The sequence below is a fragment of the Equus caballus genome, chromosome 6 (genome assembly GCF_041296265.1).
Source record: "Equus caballus isolate H_3958 breed thoroughbred chromosome 6, TB-T2T, whole genome shotgun sequence".
Taxonomy (NCBI): Eukaryota; Metazoa; Chordata; class Mammalia; order Perissodactyla; family Equidae; genus Equus; species Equus caballus.
In genome coordinates, this window is record NC_091689.1 from 19,485,413 (window position 1) to 19,508,683 (window position 23,271).

The 23,271-nt window shown below is 55.9% G+C and overlaps 1 protein-coding gene across 33 annotated transcripts in view; it reads left to right on the forward strand.

Annotated features, from left to right (window-relative positions):
• The window catches only part of DIS3L2 (DIS3 like 3'-5' exoribonuclease 2), a 344,867-nt gene extending 329,388 nt beyond the window's left edge, over positions 1-15,479 (forward strand). For 32 of the 33 annotated variants that reach the window (XM_023642560.2, XM_023642568.2, XM_070270676.1 and 29 more), the window contains 7 exons: positions 8,206-8,389; positions 9,134-9,220; positions 11,839-11,986; positions 12,402-12,532; positions 12,702-12,806; positions 14,232-14,333; positions 15,003-15,479. In XM_023642560.2, coding sequence (XP_023498328.1) covers positions 8,206-8,389; positions 9,134-9,220; positions 11,839-11,986; positions 12,402-12,532; positions 12,702-12,806; positions 14,232-14,333; positions 15,003-15,152 — 907 coding nt within the window. In that variant the 3' untranslated portion in view covers positions 15,153-15,479. Of the gene's footprint in view, positions 1-8,205; positions 8,390-8,595; positions 8,729-9,133; positions 9,221-11,838; positions 11,987-12,401; positions 12,533-12,701; positions 12,807-14,231; positions 14,334-15,002 lie in introns of all 33 variants that reach the window. The other variant, XR_011439882.1, reaches the window with a different exon arrangement.
• Positions 15,480-23,271: the final 7,792 nt, after the last annotated feature.

The following is a 23,271-nucleotide window of genomic DNA, read 5'->3' on the forward strand; positions in this document are numbered from 1 at the left end:
ACAAAATAACCAATAACCAGTCTATAGATAAGGGAAATACGGTGAGTTTTACTTGAGCCAGAGTGAGGATTGTAACCAGGGAAGGCCTTAGAAAGTGTTCAGGAGAAGCATGGTTTTCAGTGCAGTCTTATATCTTTGTAGAACAGAAAATATACATTAAACACCCCGAGGACACATTGTCATGAAAGTTTCAAAGAGAGGGGCCGGCCCTCTGGCCAAATGGTTAAGTTCACGTGCTCTGCTGCAGGCGGCCCAGTGTTTCGTCAGTTCGAATCCTGGGCGCGGACATGGCGCCGCTCATTGAGCCATGCTGAGGCGGCGTCCCACATGCCACAACTAGAAGGACCTACAACTAAAAATACGCAACTATGTACTGGGGGGCTTTGGGAGAAAAAAAGGAAAAATTAAAAAAATCTTTAGAAAAAAAAGTTTCAAAGAGATATTTAGTTGCAAATTAGCAGGTCAACATGACCCTGATTTCAGGAAAGGAACTAATCCCGCATTACCAATAGTGCGCTGCCAATCGGGTGCAGGATGGGAAGTCTGCATTCTTATCTCGAGGGTGCCTTCTGTAAGCAGCTGTACAGTGTGTGTTTGATAGGCCGTAAGTCAGGCTTTTCAGTTCAAGCCAAATCAGTTTTGAACCCAATTAGTTACCCCATATGCCTCAATATGTGAAAATCTCTTGTCGGAGGGGACATCAGTCTTCTGCCCTGGACAGTCACTTCCTCCTCGACCCTCGCTGCTCACGTCCTACTCTCAGATTCTTTCTCCTCCTTAGCTCCTTTGCCTCTGAAAACACATTCAGATCTTCTGGATACTTAAAACAGCAATCAGAAAACATTACAGTGGGCCCCTCACCCTCCGCTCAGACCAGCTCTTGCCCCTTTCACCAATAAATATGTTGAGAGTAGTCTGCACTTGACCGCCTCCCTCACTCTTTACCCTTTGGTTTTCCCGAATCCACTTCCCCACCCTCGCCGCCATCTGACATGCTGTTACTGGCCAAATCCAGCAGCCCTCTCCGGCCCCTCCTCTTCTTCTTGCAGCGTGTTAGCACTGTGGACAACTGCCAAGCTGGACCTTGTTCCCTTCTCTCATGTCACCTCACTTCTTGGCCAGCTCGTCACCTTCTAAGCTCCCTCCCCTCTTGCCCCTCTGTGCCCCGTGGCAGTCTCGCCCAATCCCAGAGCCTCACCTGTTGTGTATCTCTGGACTCGGGCCCAACCTGCTCTTTCTTGCTGCCTCTGGTTGCTTCTCATAAGCCCTCAGACTCCAGCCTTCGTCCTAAGTGGGCCAGACCTCTGGTCCCTGTGCCCCACCGTCACCACGTTTTTCTCCTTCGTGTCCATCCTCATTCAGCAACTTCCCCCAGCTCCCCAGATGAAGACCCCATCCTGGAGTCAGGCACCCCAGGCCCCTGTGGGCGTCCCTGTCCCTTTCCTGCCTCACAGCCCTCCTCTCTCTTCCCTTGGTTCCTTGTTTTCCAAACATGCCTGACGCAGTTTTCCTCCCCCACACCTTTGCTATTTCATCCCTTTCCTGTAGAGAATTTCCCTCCTCCTTGCCATCTCTTGGAATTGATCTTTCATTTGTGGACATATCTTCCCACAAAGCTGGGGGCTCCTGGAGGGCAGGCCAAGGCTTTCTGGTGGTAGCAGGGCCTCAAGGTCACGCAGACCTGTTTGTGAATCCCAGCTGCTATTTCTTGTGGGACTTGGGGCCAATGACCTTTCCTTTTTGCACCTTAAGCTTCCCCATACGCAGAAAGGGATAAAACCCCTCCCAGGACCACAGGAGGATTTAATGGGCTGCACATCTGGGCTGCACCCAGCACATAGTCTGTCACAGGTACTTAATGGGTGTCTCATCCATCTCTTGCTGACACACAGCAGCAGCTCAAAAAAGGTTTGAGGATGAGTAAGAAAACAAAGAAACAAGTGAATGGCTCTGGACCCAGGCATGTTACTCGGAGTTGTTTTAAATAACAATGCTAAGTGGAAAATGGTGCTCTGTAGACCAAGGAGATGGGGAAAGAGCAGGAAAAGGCTGTTGCTTCTCCTTTGCGGTGTTTGGAAATTATCTCAATCGAGCTCTTTTATTAGGCAGAGCTTTAAATTATTGCCAACCTTAGGGGTTAGGATTATATGCACCAGGGCTGTGTGCCCAAGCAGAGAAGGGCAGTGTGGCAGGGACCCAGCCCTCCTTAACTCCTGAACGTGCCCTGTTCTGGGAATCCTTCGTTCTGCACAGATTATTGAGCATCTGCTCTGTGCCAGGCCTTGCACTGGGACCAGGGTCAGCAGCATTGGGGTGGGGAGGGGAACTACAGCCCATGATCAAAGAGTGTGGTCTGAGTGCTGTAATGGGAGACGAATGGGATGCCCAGGAAGCACACAGGGTGGGCACCTCATGCTGCCTCCTCGGAGGAAGGGACATCTAAGAAAAAGAGATGGGAGAAGAGTGGTCCAGGTTTCCAGGCTAAGGGAACAGCAGTGCAAAGGGACAGAAGCAAGAAAGAGCCACAAGAATTCAGTATGGCTGAAGTGTAAGGGGTCGGGGTGGGGAAAAGGGAGAGGTGATCTGGGGCACATGACAAAAATGGTAAACCTCATTTGACCAGGAGGTAGAACTGTCCCGAGGACAGTGGTAGCCACTGAAGGGCTTCAGGCTGGAGAGGGACATGACCAGTTTTGCCTTCAAGAAAGAATGCACCACTTTGGGTGTAAACACGAAGGAAAGAGCAGGACGTGACTAGAAGTAGGGAGGCCTGGACCAGGCTGGTGACATTGTGGTGGGAGGACGACAGAAGTTTCTAGGAATCTTGCTGTGTGTTCAGTCCAAACCCTAGAGTTGGGGCACCCAGGTCAGTCACATCCACACTATGTGTAATAGTACCGTAATATTTATTTAAGGCCAGACACTCGTATCCATCCCCATTTTTCAAGTAAATAAATTGAAATTCAGAGAGGTTAAAAAATTTATCTGAAATCACACAACTAGTGAGTGACAGAGCTGGGATTCAAGGCAAGTGTTTGAGCTGGTAACCACCAGCCTCTCCCCCTCTCCAGATGGCCTGGCCTGTGCACATGGAGCAAGGAAGGAAGTAGGGTCAGGAGAGGTGACGAGCAGGAGTCTCACCATCAGACACCCACCCACCCCACCCCACCAGAGGGGCTTCCATGGCCACAGACACACTCAGACCCCTCATTAACAAAACAGAGCCATAGTCTTCCAAATAAGCAGAGAAACATTCAGTCCAGTTCCCTGCTGATCCAGGATGGGCAGCGTTCCTCTGAAGGGCAGAACTTTTAGCCCATTTCTCATTTAGCCACTGTGTGACCCCTGCCAGGTGGAGTGGCCTTTCCCAAACATCCTTCTTTAAGATGCAACACTAGTAAGTTCAATCATCAGAGAGCGTAAATCCTGCCTCCAGTAGTTCCTTGTAAAGTCATGGTGCACGTTAGCATCTTAAAGGCAAAGGAATGCCCTATAATAAAAACATCAAGTAAAATAACCCCCCAGCATTTCATGTCGATTTGTACTTTTTTAAAGTAACATTAACATACTTTGGGAAACACTGTTCTAGGCCAAAGTCCGCTTTGCTGTGTGAGGAGTGTGTGTACTTGTGTGTAGGTGGCTTGTAACCTTTCCCCGCCATTTGCCACAGCACATGAGGGACTCTTACACCTCTAGGCTTGCTCAGCTCCTCCCTGGGATGAGAAGCCTCTCACTGCCATTCTGCCTTCCCCTCCAGCACCTGGAGGCCCAGAGCTCAGGTAGGCGGGAGGCTGCAAATCAGAGCTGACTAGCTTGCTTCCTGGCATGGCCCCCAGCTGGCTGTGCAGCTGTCTGTCACAGTAGAACCCTCCCCAAAACTCCAGAGTAGAGGGGCCTGGTGACTCTCAGCTCCAGAGGCTCAGCAGATGCCAGGCCTGGAACCAAGTCGCCATCTCTGAGGGCTTGGCTTGCTGTTCTGGAAGGTGATTCTGGCTGGCGGCCATTCTGAGTCCCTATTTAGAGCAATTGTCAGGCGGTTGCTGAGTTCCAGCTTCCCTTCCACACCCCTGACCCCCCAGCAAGGCTGAGTGATCTCATGCCCATGCTATGATGTAGCAGGGGTCAGGGGGAGATGGGTTACCGTCAGGGCAGGTGCCCAGATCGGGGAGCAGGTTTGAGACTAGGGCAGTGTGCAGAGCTCTGTCCCCACTCGGGTTCCCAGACGCCAGTGTGGAGTTTGCTCTCAGAGGCGCATCCTAACCACCTGGAACAGCTTAGGACATTGTCTGAGGTCTGCCTGCTGGGCCTGTGCATGCAGCAGTGTCCCCCAAAAAGGGAAAGAGAGCAGGGTGAAGGAATGCTTGCTGATGGGCTGCTGTCAGAGCTCCTCTTCTCATCGCCCTGCATTCCCACACAGCGCTGTTCTCTCACCCCAACTGAGTGAAGCCCTTAGCACCAGAGCTGGCTTTGGCTAAAGAAAAGAACACTGAACTGGAGCCCAGAGACCCCTGCACCTTGGGCTGCAGGACTGCAGCTTATGAACTAAGGTTCTTTCCTGCCCCGAAGTCCCTGAGTTCTAAGCTGCTTCTGCCACGTCCCAGGTCCTGTTGAAGCAGGATGCTGGGAGCCCCCTGCTGGCCCATCCAGGGAACTGACCCCTGATGGGGTTGAGCTACGTGATGAGGGGGGACCTTTGCTGGCCCCACATGAGAGCAGTGACCCTTACCCACCCCATCCCCTGGTACTGGCCAGCCCAGTTCTCTCCCTCCCTTGGGGCCTGGCCCCATTTTAGCAGTGAATCCTGAACTCAGTGGAATCTGGCTGCTGGCCTCTTGACTTTCCCTTGGCCTTCCTGTTCCCGCGCTCCACTGAGGACCCACCTCCGTTTGCACCTTGCCCCTCCCAGCCACACAGGGCTTGACCACCACTGTGCCCCAGGCCCCACTTCTGCTTTCTCAGGCTCACACATTTGCGCATTCTCCCTACCCCGCCCGCTCCGCCCCACCCACCACCTGCTGGTATAAGAAGGATTTTAAGGACAGGTTGTGGGGAAATGGTCCCCTACAGCTATCCTAGAACACTAATGAGCTGTGGCAGCCCCAGAGAATCGGGGCTTATTGCTGCGCCACTTCTGTTTGGTGACATGGGCTGTTCTCTGGGATGAATGCTCAGTATCACCTCACTGTCCCAGAGAGATCCACAGGCTGCCCTCTTAACTCTCACCCCCTGTTGTGAGGACGGGGCTGAGACACTCAGGGAAATGGAGCTCCTAGAGGCACCAAGCGACCTGTCCAAGGTCCGTCTCTGTATCCAAAGTCCAAAGCTTCACCAGACTTTCTTTTTAGGGTGAACCTAAAACACCAGTCTCAGGCGACTCATGGGAATGTGTTGGGGGCCAGGGAGGACAAGTAGTGGGGTCACTGGAGAAGCAGCTTGACTGGGGTTTGTTGTCACTGCCTGGGGCTCTGGCATCGGCCCACCCTCCCTGTCCCTCTCCTCACATTCTCATCCTTACCTAAGACCATGAGAGGCCAGTGGAGAACCCCTGCAGGAACTGGAGCAGGAGCACGCCTCTGCCTGGGGAGGCTCCCAAGGATTCAGTTCCTTTGACCTGTGGGGGAGTGGCAGGGGCAAGCCGGAGCCATCCCAGCCCATCCTGCTCCTTTCCCTGGCCCTGCGCGTTCTAGCCTGCAGCCTGACCGCAACCCTGCTGTGGGGCCATGCTGCCCCCTGCTGGCCACACTGGCAAAACACAGCCCAGGGTAAGCCCCAAGGTTACAGGTGTTCCCTCTTCACCCAAGCCTGTGGCTAGGCTGGAGACTGTGTGCTCCCTGCCCACCAGGAATCTCAGACTGCATGGGCAGACGAGTCTAGAACTGCCTGGTGCTCAGCAGTGCTTGTTGACTGAACAAATGAATGAATGTATGCATCTCAAGCATTTAGGTGACCATGGCCTGCGGTGTCTGACCAAGAGCAGACAGTACATCAAATTAGACATTTATCGAGCAGAAACTGAGACTCCTCTTGGGCTGACAAGATCTAAATATGAAAACCAAATGTGCAAAGTCGAACAGTGCTAGACTGTGATGCAGGTGACCCTAGAGCAGCCTGGCTCTTGTTCCCAAGTGGCTGGTCCGGCAGTAAGTGCCCAGGGGAGTTGGAGAGGGCTTTCAGGGAAGACTTGGGAAGGGCAAGAAAGGGGAGATAAATAGCAGGGATGAAAAACACAGGGCACCTTAGGGAGTCCCTAGGCTGGCCATTTGGCATGGAACGTTGGGGAGAGAGGCAAGTACCTCCTGCGGCTTGAGGCGAGGACATGCCGGGCACAGTGTCTGCCCTGGAAGCACATATGATTCCTGTCGATCTTCACAAGCACCCTGTGAAGCAGGTGCTGTTATTATCCCTATTCTACGCTTGAGAAGAAGGAGGATTAGAAAAGGTCCACGACTTGTTCAGGGTCCTGCAGCCAGAACATGGTGGAGCCAGGATTCAGACCTCCTCTTAGGCGATGTGGTAGTCAGGTTCAGGAAGTGATCTGCACAAGGACGGATTGGGGGCTCGGAGGCAGGATGGCCACTGAAAAGGCTGTTAGTGTAACCCAGTGGGAAGTGAAGGAACTCCTCATTCTACACACTGGGTTTCCCGCATGGTAGGAGGGCCAGCTGAGGCCTGACCCTGGCAGTCCTGTGCCCATGGTGTATCCCTGCCCCATGGTAGGCCAGCCCAAAGCAGTCCCCACAGAGGAGGGGCTAGGAGTGCTGGACTCAGGTCAGCCTGCTCCCCGGGCCCAGGGCTGGCTCCAGTCCGGAATGGGGTTGGCTTGGCCTGCTGGGGCATTTCCGCAGCCCTTCGTCCTTGTAGAGAGGGCTTCTGGGGGAGACAGATATGCTGTCGGGGCAGTTGGCAGACCGGAGCCACACCTCTGCTGCAACAGGCCCCATCTTGGGGGAGGAGAGGCTCTGCGTGCTCATGCTCTCTCTCCCCATCACTGGCTGCTTTTCTTTCCAAGAGCTTGGCAAGATGACGAAGTGACAAGGCTAAACCTGCAGCACTGCCCACACCTCCAGGAAGGGGAAGTTCATCTCAGGCTGCCAGCTGCTGCTAGGCTTGCCAGGGCTTCCTCCCTGACCTGTCTCCGTGGGAAAAGCATGGCCTTAACATGTAGCCTGTGGGTTCAGATTAAAGGCGAGGGACAGTCTCCCCTAAGCTGGACAAGGCTTTCCCCACACAGGGCACCCTGGCCACGAGGGCACCAGGACACACCCAAGCCCCCTTCCTGGAGGCTTCAGCTCTTGTGCATGTGTGTGATCCACTTGTCTTCCCATGGAGCCCCAGGTGGGGGTAACAGAAAGTGGGCCTCCTGCCCTAGACAGGGAAGGTGGGGGTGCCGACCTCAGGGCTGTGTGATCCAGCTTCCCACTTTTTCTGACTCCTCGGTCCTGGCACACTTCCTCCATCGCTGTCAGTCCCTGCCCCTCCCCAAGGGCCCTTGGTGTCTTTTCGTTTGGAGCCTTACCCATTTGTACTTATTGTTGATTCTAATTACACTCAAGTGAAGCAAAACTAGAGTGCTAACTCATGAGATTGGCTCTCTGGGGTTTGAACACCCCAATAGCACGTTTGCCTCATTTGCCTCGTTTCAGAATGCGTGATTTCCGTCTTACTGTCTCTGACTCTCCTGTTCATCCTCAGAAGCCTTCATCTTCCCAGGGGGAGAAGCGAGCCCAGCACTCCTGGGAACAGGGAGCCCTGGTCTGCTCACCACTCCCCCGCTCCGCACGGAGCCCTCCATGTTCCCATGGCAAGCCCAGGCCCAGTGTTTTCTTATAGCTGGGGATGCCGCTGAGTGTTCTGGGAGGCAGTCATTCAGCAGAGATCTTTACTGAGGACCTTCTCTGGGTCAGGCGGGGTGCTAAGCACTGGCCTACAACGAGATCAAGACAGACCCCTCCTCTCGCTCCAGGAGCCCCCATCTAGCGGGAGAGACAGTGCACAAGCTAACACATCAGAAGAAGAGAGTCGCACAGACTGACTGGTGCAGTCAAGGCCATGAGCAGGGGGTGAGCAAGAAAGCAACTTAGAGCAATGAAGTAGATCAGATGGCCGGGAGGGCATCTTTAGGCTGAGACTGAAGGGTACGAGAGCCAGCCTGGAAAAGAATGGACAGCAACGTCCCCTGACCCTGGGCGATCTCCCCCTCTGCAGGCTCGTGGAGGAGTTCATGCTCTTGGCCAACATGGCAGTGGCCCACAAGATCCACCGCGCCTTCCCCGAGCGGGCCCTGCTGCGCCGGCACCCTCCACCCCAGACCAAAATGCTCAATGACTTGGTGGAATTCTGTGACCAAATGGGGCTGTCCATGGACTTCAGCTCTGCCGGGGCCCTCAATGTGAGTGCTGGGCGGGATGGGCGGGCAAGGGGAGGCCCTGCTTAGGGAAAGAGGAGGAAGGCCTGGAAGCTGGGAGTACGGCGGCCTCCATGTCCCACGAGGGTCTGTTCCCCTTCACACGGGTCTCCCGCAGGGGAAGAAGGAGGCCCTGGGGAGGAGGCCTCCAAGTCACAGAGACCCTGACCGTGGGTTGCGCTCCCCCCCAGGACCGAGCTGAAGGAGACCACTGGAGGCTCAGCTGTGGGCAGGGATTCTGTGGCCCAGGATGGGCTGGGCATGGGCCCAGAGGCTTTCCAGTAGGAGGCTGGGATTATTGGAAGCCAGGGAATGTTTTTTATGGTAAGTGGTGTCACATGCTCCCTGCCTGCAGAACTAAGCCTCACAGGGCTCAGGAACCCGTGGGCTCGGCTCTGATCCCACAGGTGAGAGACTGCTCTCATCTGTGCTCCAAGCCTGGGGTGGCCAGAGAAGTGCCTTAGGTCAGATAGCTGGAAACCAGTCTGTCCAGGCCAGCAGCTAGACACAGAAGGACTGACCTCAGAGCCAGGGCTCTTGAGGCAGACCCAGTGTGGGACACAGGCTGAGGGCTGCTTCCCCCTGCACCCTTCCTATGGTCATGTGAGCAGGGCTGGGCCCCTGAGCTGACTCTTCCTCCCCAGAGCCAAGTCTCAGATGGTCAGCAGGTAATGAGACCCCAGAGCCTCTCCCCAAGCCTGACTGCATGTCACATGGGTTTGCCTCTAGAAAAGTCTGACCGAAACATTTGGAGATGACAAGTACTCACTGGCCCGGAAGGAGGTGCTCACCAACATGTGCTCCCGGCCCATGCAGGTAAGGAAGGGCCGAGTCCCTGTTCTCTCCCTTCTCCCAGGAGCACCCATGACCTCCTTGGTGGGCACAGAGGACCTAAGGGGAGGAGTGGGGAGAATGCCCCCAGGCAACACCTAGGACAGGTGGAGCCCAGGCTCCTGAGCCTGATCTGCGTCCTGCTCAGACTTGCCTGGCTCACCTTTTCAAGGACACCGTTGTCTGCAACTATTAGAGGGCCCAGTTTAAGCCCCACTGCCCTGCTCCATGGCCTCGGGGGCTCTGTTTACCTGCAGAAAGCAGGGAGCCACCACAGGGCGTGCCCCAAGCCTTCAGTGCTCAGTCTCCACAGACCGGCTTGGGAAAGGGGATGGCGGCTGGTCAGCAATTTGTGGTCAGGTGGGAACTCCGGAGGGAAGAAAGCATCTGTCTTCTGTAGCAGCCTGCCCAGGGGAGCAGTCGTCAGCCCTCTGAGGCCGAGTTTCAGCCCCTGTAGACCTGAGCATCTCAGGAAGGAGCCACCCCAGCAGACTGTCAGGTCAGCAGGAGCTACAGGTGCTAACAGGGCCAGCTCTGGGCCCCAGCCCGGCCAGAGGGCAGTGGCAGACCATTTTTCATGGGCTCAGTCACTCGGCAGATTCAATCTGTTCAAAAGAACCAGATTGCCTCAGCTAGCCACAGCTGATTTATTTTCTAACACCTCATAGCTCTGCCAGGAATGGAGCCATCAGGGCCCATTTGGGTCTGGCTGCCCTTACCCTGCACCCAGTCACAAGTGTCTGCCCCACACCAAGCACCTTGAAGCCCCCACACAGAGAGGGGCTGTGCCCATGGTGACCCACCGCTTTGCCCTCCAAGTGCTCTGAGACACAGCAGCCCCTGGGTCCCAAGAACTGCCTCCTGTCCTCCTTGACCAAGGTCACACCAGCTTTGGTGCTCCATGGAAAAGAGCCCTCTCCTGAGTCACCCAGAGCCTGAAAAAGACTGGCCTTCTCCTGGCCTTGCCTGCCGGTGACCTCAGGGGTCAGCCTTAGCCTAGGGATCTGATGGCAGAGGGTGACCAGTGTGTCTGTGCTGCCCCTGTTCTCCCAGCCTCAAGAACTGGGGCAGGGATGGAGGACCAGGCAGGGGCAGCAACAAGGAGCATGAAAGTCCTACGTGAGCTGCTGAAATAGGACTCCAGGGCCGTCCCAGGGATTGCTGGTCACTATGGGAAAGGCACAGTCCCCACCCATCCCACCCTGCCCAGAGATACCTTCGCCAGCCAGATGTGTCTTGGAGTGGAGGGTTCCCCCACCTCCCCCAGCGACTTGCCCCAGCCATAACCCAGGGCCCAGCAGGAGCTGGACGGGAAGCGGAGTCAGGGAGCCGAGCACGTTCCAGGGCCGACGTACACAGAGTAATAAGAGCTGACTGTCCATTTGGCCGAGTGCACAGGAGGGTGTAAGGATGTGAGAGTGTGAGCAAGCAGCTAGGAGCAAATTAGTGAGCACACAAGGGTGTGACTTTGGCTCTTGTTGAGGAACATGTTCACGTGCTCCCAGGCAGCAGCAGCAGTGTCCTTGATTCCCATCCCTTAGGGACCACAAGGCAAGCAGCTTCCAGGAGTATAGGACCATTCTGGCCTGGAGCTATTTGCTGGGCCTCTATGGAAACTTGGTGTCTCTTCCTATGCCCCAGTCATAACTCCTGCCCTGCAGAAGCGTCTTTTGAACTCAGATCTCTGGGTCTTGGCCCCAGGACTGGTTGAGGGACAAGAAGGACTGAGCCTGGCAGGCTGGCAAACCTCTACCTCCCTTGGCTGGTGCAAGGTGAAATATTGGGGACACAGAGGTTCCAAGGTGCAAGGATGGCCTTCAGTGGGGCAGGGATTGGGGCCAGAGGGCGTGAGGTTGGCCACGACCAAAGACTGGGCCTTCTCTCCTCCCTCCCATTCTGGCCAGGTGGTGGTGTTGGACTCAGTGTGCTCGCAAAGTCCTATAGTCTCCTTAGCTTTTGCTTGTGCCTCCACAGAATGACATTTGCAGCCACTGCCCCAGCATGACCATGGCCTTCCTCTCCTCTCCATTCTAGAGTAGCTGCCCCAGCCCCGTCCCAGGGAGGGGTCGACCAGAAATAGTTCCCTCCCCCTTGTTCCTGGCAGTAATAGCCCCTAAAACTCTGTAGCAACAGGCCGTGGGGGAGGGTGAGCTCCTCCCCAGCTGCTTTGGACTTCAGCACACGGCCTGCCCCTCCCCAGCGGCCTGGGTGGCTGGTCCCGTAGGACTCTGAGGGAGGAGGCCATTCCAACATTCTGAGGGTTTCCAGCAACCCCCTGTCCTCTCCATAGGCAGGGTGGGCCCCTGTAAGGCTGTCTGGCCTGTTCTCAGTGCTGCAACCATAGGGGAGTCTGGGTAACCCGGGCATGGCCTTCCTTTTGCCTTCATCAGCAGAGGGGCATGGGCAACCCGTGGCTCTGCTCAGCCTTGAGGCAGCCCTATGGGTCCCCTTACACAGAATGGCCCCTGGTAGACTCAGGCCTGCCAGACTTTGCTGGCTGTCTGTGGCATGGTGGGTCAGCCCACACCAGGACTGCCCACCACAAGGCTCTGAGTCCCACAGCCTGGCAGAGCATTCCCAGCTCCCTCCCGCACCCCCCGCAGATGGCGCTGTACTTCTGCTCTGGGATGCTGCAGGACCAGGCGCAGTTCCGCCACTACGCCCTCAACGTACCGCTCTATACGCACTTCACCTCTCCCATCCGCCGTTTCGCCGACGTCCTGGTGCACCGTCTCCTGGCTGCCACACTCGGTAAGGGGCGCAGCCTGAGCCAGTGCAGGCCTGTGCCCAGCTAAGGGCTGCCCGCCCCCAGACTGGGTGCCCAGAGGCCAGAGGCCACACTGCTGTGACTGTGGAGGCCCCCAGGGGTGGGCAACCCAGGCAGCAGGGGAGTCTGGCCCCAGAAACTCTCCCTCTGTGAGCGTGTGCTGAGGAAGATGCAATAGGGCTCATTAAAAGCCCTACATAGCCCAGGTTCGAGGGCCCTACCCACAGCCGGTCCGCCTTTCTCAGCCCTCCAGAGCTGGCTAGCAGGGAGGCCTTAGCTCCACTGGGCCTCCCGTGCCTCACCTTGTCTGGGCCAGGGGCACCATGCTGCCTATCACCCAGCCATGACTCGGGTAGACAGAGCACCCCACCAGCGGCCCATCAACCACCCTCTTCCCAGGCTACAGGGAGGTACCCAATGTGGAGCCTGATGCCCTGCAGAAGCAGGCTGACCACTGTAATGACCGCCGCATGGCGTCCAAGCGTGTGCAGGAGCTCAGCACCAGCCTCTTCTTTTCCGTCCTGGTCAAGGTGAGGCCACCAGCCTGGCGCCCCACCCCCTCCCTCTGCCCAACCTCCCCTCCTGGGCACCTGCTCCCCAGGAGCCCTTGAAGAGCCCTGGGGCCTTCAGCAGCCGGGGTGGGCACTGGAAGGGGACACACACCTGTGGGTGAGTCTTGGCTGGAGCCCTACCATGCAGGAGAGTGGCCCCCTGGAGTCGGAAGCCATGGTGCTGGGCGTCCTGAACCAAGCCTTCGACGTGCTGGTGCTACGCTACGGGGTGCAGAAGCGTGTCTACTGTAACGTGAGTACCTGGAGCCACCCCAGCCAGGGTTAGAGACCTTCTCACCAGGCAAAGGCCAGCTACAGGGTGCGGAAGCATGTCTTCTGTGATGCGAGAGCCTGGGGACCAGCAGGCTTCTGTGCCCTCCCCCCCAACAGTCACACCAAGCTGCATCCACTTAGCACATACTATTTTTAACCTGCCTGTCCCCGTTCCCTCTGCTGGGGGCTCCTCTGTATCTCCCTAGCATCTGGTAGGGTCCTGGACCAGGACAGCCCTTGGTAGACACACAAGCATAGAGGATGGGAGCACAGGCCCAGGACCCTGCTGTGCCGTCCACACTAGGGAGTACAAGCTATAGTGGTGACACTGTGCCCATCGCTGAGCTGTGAGCCATACTGGGCACACCGTGGGAGAGGGAACAGAGCCCCTGACCTTGCTTCCCTTACACACCCAGCACCAAGCCCACCCAATAGGCCCTGCTAAGACACCCCACTGCACCTGCCTGGGATGTCAGATCCAGGCCAAGGATCTGGCATGAGCCTCTTCCCTAAGGACCCTGGCAGCCAGAGAACAGGTCCCTTCATAACCAGTACAGAATGGCAGGGTGTGCAGGCTTCAGATTGTTTTATAGGAACAGGAGGGAAGGAAAGACTGGGGAGAATGGTCCATGGCCACCTGGAGGCTGCATCCCCCGAAGAGAAGGAGGAGACCAGTGCTTGTCTTGAGTCCTGCCCCGGGTGGCTGTTCATTCAAAGTTCTTTCCAAGGCCAGGCTTATGCCACCTGAGGGACCTGTTTGAGCTGACCTTGTGGTTAGCAGGTCACCACCTGGCCCCTGACCCTGGCTTTGAATTTCCCAACATCCAAAACACTTTGGGGAGCGCAGAGCCCAGCACAGAGGGTGGTATAACATGGTATTAATGAGATGGAAGAAAGCAGAAGAGACAGAAGGGAGTCCCGCCGGAATCCTCAGGGCTCTTGTCCTGAAACTCCTTGAGCAGGACAGCAGTTCAGGTCTGGGTCATTTCTGCAGACAACCCAGCCCTCAGTCTGCACTAACAGACCCAGGGCCAGCAGGGGGCGGCAGCCATCGAGCCTCAACAGGTGCCCAGTCCACCTAGGCCCCACATGGGGAGTCTCTGATGAGCCAGGACAGACCCACCCCCTCCCCCGAATAACACCCAGAGTCACTGGCCCCTCCCAGTCCCTCCCCTGGGCACTTGTCACCCTCAGGTGCTGCCTCAGCCCAAGATGGCCTGGCAGGGTCTCCCTGAAGCTGGCCAGAGGCGAGGGTGGGACTGGTCCCCAGGGCAAGGTCAAGCAGCCAGCTGTTGGGTGGGAGGGCAGGGGGCTATCTTTAAGAAACAGGGGGCCTTGCAGGGTCAAAGGTTAGGAGGCCAAGCCCAGAGCCCAGGGACTGAAGCACAGGTGTGTACACCCCCAGGCACTGCCCCTGCGGTCCCACCACTTCCAGCGGGTGGGCAAGAAACCGGAGCTCACACTTCTCTGGGAGCCTGAGGCCATGGAGCAGGAGCCAGTGCGTCAGGTCAGAACCCAGGGTGGGCCAGCTTTTCCAGAATACCCCTGTGTCCCCATCCACCCCCTGCTTTGGGGAGCCCTCTTCCTGCCTCAGGGGCACACTCCCCAGGCCTCCCCACGTGTCCCTCCCGATCTCCCCCAGCGTTCAGGCTCCCGGGTGGGATTTCAGGCTCTACATGCTGAGGTGGCAACAGCACACCGACACCCCCTCCTTTGGGCCCAACTTTCTGGCACGAGCTTCTCTCCCTTGGAGACACCCACTGTGAGGAGAGGTGGGGGGCTCTGACTATCCCTCTAAAGCAGGGTTTTAGCTTTTGGGGTCCTTTTGAGAATATGATGAAAGTTGTGGACCTCCATCCAAGAAATGTTGTACAACAGTTGTCACCTACAGCATGCTCCCAATGCTTGCCCACACCCCACTTCTTTTTCCCTAACACTGAGGCTCCCAATGCACCATTCACTGCACACTGCTCTGTCCAAGACCTGAAGCCTCAGTCCCTGAGCAGGCTCGTCTTTCTGACGGAGGCCTGGAGAGGCAAGAGCAAGTGGTCCCAGGGGCCCAGCTGGATGGACAGTGGCAGAGCTGGCCTTTGACTGCACGCCCCTCCCCCCGTCCCCCTGGGCTGGCCTCTCATCACGTGCCCGTGTCACCCTGCCCGGCCCTGCCCTGCCCCAGGTCATCACCATCTTCAGCCTGGTGGAGGTAGTGCTGCAGGCGGAGGACGCGGCCCTCAAGTACAGCGCCATCCTGAAGCGGCCGGGCACCGAGGGCCTCCTGGGCCTGCAGGACGAGGAGGAGTGTGACCACGACCAGCAGGAGGACTGAGGCTGCGAGCCTGGCCACACCCCACCCAGCGACGTACCAACCTCCCCCACTGGCTTTTAGGAATAAGACCTTTGCACACCAAAGGGGATTTTTAATTTGGTTTTTAACAACTCAGGGTTTTGTTTTTATTTTTTCCTTTTACTTCATTTTTGCTGCTCAGTTTTTAACGAACTGGAGGGGAGCGGGTGGGGCTGGACGGAAGGCTGGGGCCTGGCCAGTGCTCCTGGGAGGCCAGCCCCACTTCTGCCAGGCCACCACTGCCTTCCCCTGCCCAGGAAGCCAGGGGTTTTCAGCGAATCAGTGTCATGGAATAAAATCAAGTGCGAAGCGCTGCCTGGTGTGTGGGGCACTGCGGGGAGGTCGGGGTGGCAGGGGGCACCTTGGACCCAGGACTAGGGACCTGCCTCAGACTTCACCCCTCACAGGTGAGCTGGGGTCACCACTCTCCAGAACCTTCCTGCCAGTTCCAGGATGATTCACAGAGCTGGCTGCCTGGCAGATTGATGACAGCGCCTCATTCTGGCTGATTAGAAATGTGATTAGTATGCAAGACAGCCTGCTCACCCATCACCCCGCGACAGGCGGCCGTGTCCATCCCTACCCACACCACTTCCTCTCTGGCCGCCAGCCCCATGTGGCCTCAGGAGGGAGAGTGTGGGACCTGTGGCACCCCCTCCCCAGTTCCTAGGCCAAAGCTGAGTGGCCCTGTCCATACCCCTTGGTGGGAGCTAGTGCCTCAGCACCTCTTGTCCCAATCCTGTGCCCTGGCAGCCCCAAGGGAGCACGGAGACAGAGTGAGGGCTGGGCCAGCCAGAGGAGAAGAGGGCCCTCAGATGCGCCTTCCCAACCAGGGAGGGGAAAATGGGCTTCTGGTGGCCCTGGCCTGGCCCAGCGTCATCCTGAGCACCCACTGATCTCATCATCCTCGGGGACCCAGGGACAGAGACGGTGCACCACCAAGTGGTGCTCTCGAGATCCCCATGGCCTGACCTCAGCCTGTGCTCCCAGCTTCCCTGCCAAACTGGGCAGCCAGAGGCGGGTTTCGCCGAGAGCTGCCGGAAACTAGGGTGAGAACCATGGTGCCCAAGCTCCTACCACATCGTTTCCTGGGGTGTTGGTATTGACGAGCTCATGTGACCTGATCACAGAGAATTTTCCTCAAAGAACAATTCAATACAGTACCTTGTAGGAGGGCTGCACAGTCACCAGAGGACTGATAGGGCCTGGCTGCTTTTGTCTGCCCCCGGGCAGCCATGGTCCATCATCCACCGAGCACTGGGCTGGGTGCCAGAGGGGAATGAAGGACACGTAATTGTACCTGCACTGGGTTCCTTTCTCTTCTCCTTCAGCACCTCAGCCAGCCTTCAGTCTGTCTATCCTGCCACCCACAAGATGTCCCAGAGGCCACCATAGCATCTCTGCTTCTGTCCCCATAATTTTCTCCTAGAACCATGTATCTGAAGGGGAAGACAGGTGAGCGTCGGGTGGTTTGGTGTTTGGGTGAGGTTTCTGGGTGCTTCCCTGGCCCGGAGAGCCCTGTCAGTGAGATCCCCAGGGTGAGGCATCTCAACCCTGTGCCCTCCCTCAACAGCGCCACCTCAGAGGAGGAGCTGCCCCTTTCTCCTCTGGCACTGTCCCCAAGGGCCTCCTGCAGAGCCTGGGAGCTGAGGGCAGATCAGAGCCCCCATGGAGTGGTGCCCTCAGGGAGGCGGTGGGTCAGAGCGCAGGGGCTCCCTCTCAGGCAGCATGGACCCAGGCCAGACACCCCTCCTTACTGCCCCAGCACCCACCCAACCCCGCTGGTGAAGCGTAGCTGGTGAAGTCAGCAGGGAAGATCTTTGCTGCCTGAGCCTGCTTGGGAGGCAGAGGCTGGCCTCCCGTTGATGTCCCTAGAGCGATGGGGACCACAGCAGCCCCTGCCCAGCCCACCCCACTTGACAGGCCTGGAAACCGCACCCAGAAAGGAGGCAGGTCTCTGCGCAGGTGACAGCAAGTCTGTGCCCAGTCAGGACCAGGGGGTAGGCACCCCCCTAGCAAAGTGCAGAGGCTGGAGAGTGTATTCGCAGTCAAGAAGGGACAGCACCCAGAAGTAGGTGCAGGCAGCGGGCCCCCATGGGTGAAAGCCTGAGGATTGAAGGTCCCTGACATGGCTGTGGAGGTCTGAGGCCACTGAGTCAGAGAGGACGTCCAAGGTGACGCTATTGGTAGGACGGGGTGGGTGACCACGGCACCTGTGTGCCAGCCGGGGAGTTGGCAGTCCATCCTAGGGCAGGGCAGAGCCACGAGGCTTTTTTCAGGGCCGAGACATGATACCACCTCTGGTCTCCCTCTCATTTATTCAACAACAGTGAGTGCCTCATGTGCACAGAGGCCTCAGGGAGCAGCCTGGTGGCTGTTTACAGGTCAGGCCCCAAGGCAGGGCTGTGCTTGGTCATTGGAGGGAACTGGAGGGCAGAGCGTTGGGGTGGAAGGAGCTAGAAGGAGAGCCACGGGGGCTGAGGCGCCGGGCTCAGCTTGGCCTTTCTGGTGACGCTGAGGACTTTCCTGGAAGGGTTTGAGCAGAAGAGAGGACCAGCCAGCGTCCCTGACTGCATGCTGAGAGTAGACGTCGGGGCTCCCATGCCAGCTGGGGCCAAGGGCCAAGGGCCGGGGTGGAGGGCAGAGTGGGCAGGAGCTGCAGGGGTGGTGAGAGGTAGTCCAGTCAGGGGCAGTGGTGAAGGTCCGGCTAACAGGATTTGCCGAAGGAGTGGGTGTGGGTGTGACAGGAGGGGTGAAATGCGGCAGAGCCGGCGTTGGGCGGGGTGTCCTGGGCACACAGCCCGGGTTTAAAGCCTGGGGGGACTCAGAGGACTGACCGTCTGAGGTCAGGAAGATGAGAAGGACGAGCCCAGGGGGTGGGGTCCTGAGGCTTCAGGAAGATTCCTGTCTCTTCACTGCAATGGAAAGAAGCCCCACATGAAGTGGCTTTAGGAGGAAGGGAGTTGATTGGAAGGCTCCTGGGTCGTATTTGAACTAGCAGAAAAGTCCAGAGCACGGGGGCTCCTCCAGGTCACCTGGGGCCCAGAAATCCAGTGCCTGCATGGCTCTCTGTCTCCCTTCTGTTCTGCTGCTTCCTCTCCTCCTGGTGTAGACGGCTCTGGAAACGTGAATTTCTGTATCTTGCAACCTGCCCTGCTGGAGAGAGTGTGACACTCCTTCCCAGTTCTAGCCAGTAGAGAATGGAGCTGATGCCCACCTGCAGCCCCAGGAGAGCGATGTCATGGTGCAGAAGGGTCTCCTAGGGACCTGTGTGCTTGGGAGGGATGGGCAAGAAGCCGGGGAGCAGGTCTCAGAAAGATGAGACCATGGGGGAGACAGCCCCAGATGCCCCCTGCAGCTGCTCTGACTCCAGAGCAGTGATGGGCCACCAGGCAGGAGGCTGGAGGCCAGGTGGGAGGGGCTGTGAGAGGAAAGCCTGAGAGAAGGAGCAGATGCCAGGTGTCCAGACAGACCTGACACAGCTGGGTACTGAAGTCACGGACAAGCATGGGCTCCCGACAGAGGAGCAGTGAGGACAGCCCTGGGGGAGTGGGTGTGGAAAGGATGGGGTCAGAGAATGGAGGTCAGAGAATGAGGCCGAGTCGTGCAGTGGGGTCAGGAGAGTGTCGATGCTCAGCAAGGGCTGGGAAGCAGCTGCCTTCACAACAGCAGAGACGTGGAAACACCCGAAGTGTCCGTCAGCACATGAATGGATGGAGAAGATGTGGTGCATGGATAGAATGGAAGAAGGAAATCCTGCCATTTGTGACATGGAGGGACCTGGAGGACACTACGGTAAGTGAAATAAGCCAGGCTCAGAAAGACAAATGCTGCGTGTTCTCGCTTTGTGGAATCTAAAATCAAAGAGCGTAGAATGGTGGTTTCCAGGGGTTGAGCAGGGAAGAAAGAATGGGGAGATGGTGAAAGTATGAAGTTTCACTTAGGGGCTGAGTGAGTTCTGGGGGTCCGACATGCAGCCTGGGGGCTGTGGTTGATACTGTGTTGTATACTTGAAATTTGCTAAGCGGGTAGATCTTAAGCGTTCTCACCACAAAAAGAAGATAGTAACCCTGAGGTGGTGGCTGTGTTCCTTGATGGTGGTGATCATTTCACAGTGTATACGTATATGAACACCTTCAAGACCAACAATTCCTGTTTGTCAGTTATACCTCAGTGAAGCTGATAATTAATAGAAATGGAGTCCGTGCCCTCCCCTTGAATCTGGACAAGCCTCTGTGGCTGCTAATAGGCAGAAACGTGGCAGAAGTGACACTGAGCCAGTGTCCAGGCCTGGCCCTAAGAAACTGGCAGCTCCTTCCTGTCTCTTGGAGTCCAGCTGCCATGTGGTGAGGAAGCTCAGCGACGCCATGGAGGAGCCCCATGGAGAGGACCCAGCTTGTCATCCGTGTGCCCGAGCCATCCTGGAAGGGGGTCCCTCGGCTCCCGTCCAGCCACCCCAGCTGAGGCCACACAGAGCAGACACAAGCTGTCCCCGTCCAGCCCTGCCCAAATGGCAGTTTGGACCAAATGAACAATTGTTTAAGGATGTTTGGGGATGGTTCGTTACACACATAGATCCCAAGAACAGATCATCGATAGAACAGATCAATAGATAGAGTTTATAGTTGACAAAGGAAGAAGTATGTAACTTAGAAACTGGTAACTATCAAAATAAAACGCCAAGGGAGGGGAAAGTGGTTGCCTCTCAGATGCGCAAAGGCAGAGAGGGAGAGAAGAAACTGCTGGTTTTGTTTTGCTGTGACAAACCTCGTGGATCTATGTGCTACTTTAAACTACATTCATGTACAAGTTGGACAAAAAGAAAAACCGAAGTTAGAACCCCCAAAAATCTTTTCCCTTAGGAGGAACGGATCTACAGTTGGTTTAAAAGGCAGCTTGTACATTCAGCAGCAGGCGTATTAAAGAGTCCGTTACTCCAGAAACAGAAAATTCCTGCTGACGGGCACCCTGATACTCGCCCTCTGTTAAAATGCCGCCTGCGGTCTTCTCCTTACAGACTCGGTAGCAGTCTCAGGGTGACAAGTCCTGGTGCTTCAGTGGAGCCCCCAGGGGCCATGTTTCTTCTGTGTCTGGGCCATGGCCTGGAGTCCAGGCTGAGGGCTTACTCCCTGGGCAGCTGGCCAGCCAGGAAGCAGCCGCCCGACCTGGGGAAGGGCCGGACTGCAGATGAGGCTGCCTCCAGCTGTGGCGGCTGTGCAGGAGGGCTGTGCCTCGGGCCCTTGCTGGGCCTGGACCACAGAGGCATTCAGGGGCTGGAGTCACAGACTTCAGGGTCATTGGAGTTGGGAGCGGGGAGAGTACTGAAGCTGAGTAATGATTTGAACCCTGGTGCATTGGAGGGGGAGGAGGATGCCTTTCACAATAATAAGGTTCTGGAGGTGCAGGGAGGGTATATTCAGCACTTGGAATGATGAGTTTGAATTTGCACATAACTGACTTAGGTTTGTAGAGGAGCAAGAAACTTTTCTCTATCCTTCTGGGTTGTTTTGCCTAGTTTAAGAATTAAATTCACATGAGACAGAAGAGCAGTAGAAAATCGGACAGTTTATAACAATGTATACATGGGAGAGACCCAGGAAAACTGAGTAATTCGCCAAAATGGCTGAAGCCACCACCTTAACTACCATCTTCAGCTAAAGAGAAAAGATGATGGGGGTAGTTCTTGGGACTTCAAAGGGGAGGTACCAACTCCCATGGAGATGGAAATGAAAATGATAGTAAACAAATGTTTGCCAACGGGACAACAGGACAAGGAGAGGACTCTGATCAAAAGGGCTTTGCCAGGTTCCTCCCTGCCCACCACACCTAGTTCACATTATGCTAAGTTATCTCTGGCGATAGCTGCTGCCTGGCACAGGCCTTCTATCTGAAATTCTCTTAGACAGTTAGGGGGAAGGTCAGTTTCTTCCTGAGTCTTTTATTCTTAAAAATAAGCCAAAAAGACGCGATTTAGGGTAGCAAATTCTGCTCCCCTCCAGGTTACAAATTTAAAACCTCATGGTAAGATAACCTCTCTGAACTTTCTCTGTCTTCTTAGGGGTTTGTAATAGTTTGGGGTGGTTTTTTTTTTCTTTTCAGTATATAAAGAGCCACTTTAGAGGGGAAATTTATTTAAATCATTTATTTTAATTAAAGTCGTTTTACTCAACCAGGTTCGTGAACACACACAATGTGTTCTCTGATGTTCATAAATCGTACACTGCTCAGTTCTGGAAAGCAGTTAGCCAAAAATTGAAAAAGCAACAGAAACTGCAGTTCAAAATAGAATGTGAAACAGAAACTCTCCTTAGCATATTTCACCATAATAGGTTTTCAAACTAACCTAGGTGCTATTGCAATAAAATCGTCCTCCTGGCTGTTGTGACATAAGATCAAAGTTAAATTCCTGAGGACGGTTCCAGGAGTCCTCGACTCTCCCAGGCTTTCATTTCCTCAGGTTCTGTATCGATGCCCAAACCACCTTTCAGCCACGGAGTTGTCCTTCATACGTCACCCTCGGAAGGAGGACTTTGATCTGTGACTTGCTGGAAAGCCGCCTGCCAGCCCATCCCTGCCCCTGCCCCTGCCGCCACCGCTGGGCAGAGGGGCGGCCGGGCCTCTGCCAACTCTGCCGGGAGCTCAGCACCTGCCTGGCCGAGTGTCCCTTCTACCCCTGCACCCCCTGTCTCAGGCAGGCTGAGCCCCCAGGCTCAGTGCTGCAGACGGGGCTCTACGCTGTTGAGAGTCCTCCCAGGAACTCCCTGGAAGGGGGCCTGGGGTGTCCCCTCCTTGGTGGGAAGGTCCCCTTTCCTGTCCCCAGCCAGGTACCTGAGCCTAGTGCTTTGTGGAAGGGGGGTGGCTGGATGTTGCTCTCTGGGAGGTGGAACTGGCCCGAGGGAGGCTCTGCCTGCACAGCCCCTAATCAGCAAGTTTTAACATTTGCTTTCGGGGAACGAGCCACTTGGTTGAGCATCTGGCCAGTTGTCTGGCTTTCAGACACTCAGGCTGCGACCCCCTCGCCAGTGTTCCAGACCTGCCCTTTCCAAAGGTTAGGGCTTCACCTCCTCCCCCCCCACCCTGCTGCCCTCCCCCTCCAGAACTGCCTCTGCGACCAGGCCCTGTGCTAATGAAGTCCCCGCGACAGCCCTGTGATACAGGGACTGTTAATTTTCCGGTTTCCCGGATGAGGGAATTAAGGCTTGGAGAGGTGAGTGCCGAAGCACACCCAGGAAGCGGTGGAGACTGCAGTGCAGTCCAGGTCTGTTGACTGTTTCAGATCAGTGTTGCTCACACTCTTCCTGCATCACTTTGACGAGGGCGAGCCATAGCCACGAGCTGCCTGCACCATCACTGATTCAGATCATTTACTTAACATTGTTCTTTAAATGAGCTCAGTTTTTCCTCGAGTTTATTCGAAAAGGAAGCTTCGAAGTACCACAAATGGAAGATCACCATGTCTTGCTATAAATAGAAGGCATCTCTAGATTTCGAACAAGCGAAAAAAGCAATATGATTAAATTCTCCTTGGAGCCTGTGCCTGCCGGGACTCTAGGTGTCAAGCCTGCTTCGTCTGTCTCAGAAGGCAGGTGACAGAGCTGGGGTGCTGTTACAGACATCGCAGAGCCAACGGAGAGTCTCTCCTTGACATTATCACAAAGGTCGGGGGGAGTTGAAAAGGTAATAACTTTCTCATTTTGAAGTTCAATGCGACTCCGTGTCTTGCCTGCATACTAGCGCAAACATCCCCCATGCCACCTAGAACAATCTGGAGGACCACACTTTGGAAATCTGTGTATCCCACACTTTGGAAAATGCTGGTTAAAGCGAAAATGGGAAACAGGAGCAACAGAAGCACCTAATCTTCATCAAATTCCAAGATCCTTCCTTCCTTCCTTCCATATAGCAAACATTCAGAAGAATGCATGAAACATGAAGGTATTTTTTAGAGAATAATTATGGTTTTGAACACTGAATTCACCACCACCCAAATCAAGAAATAGAAGGTGGCCAGGGTCCCCCCACCCCACCCCACATACCCTTTGCCTTCACAACCCAGCCCTTCCTTCCCCACCAAAGGGAACCACTGAATTCTTTGCCAATC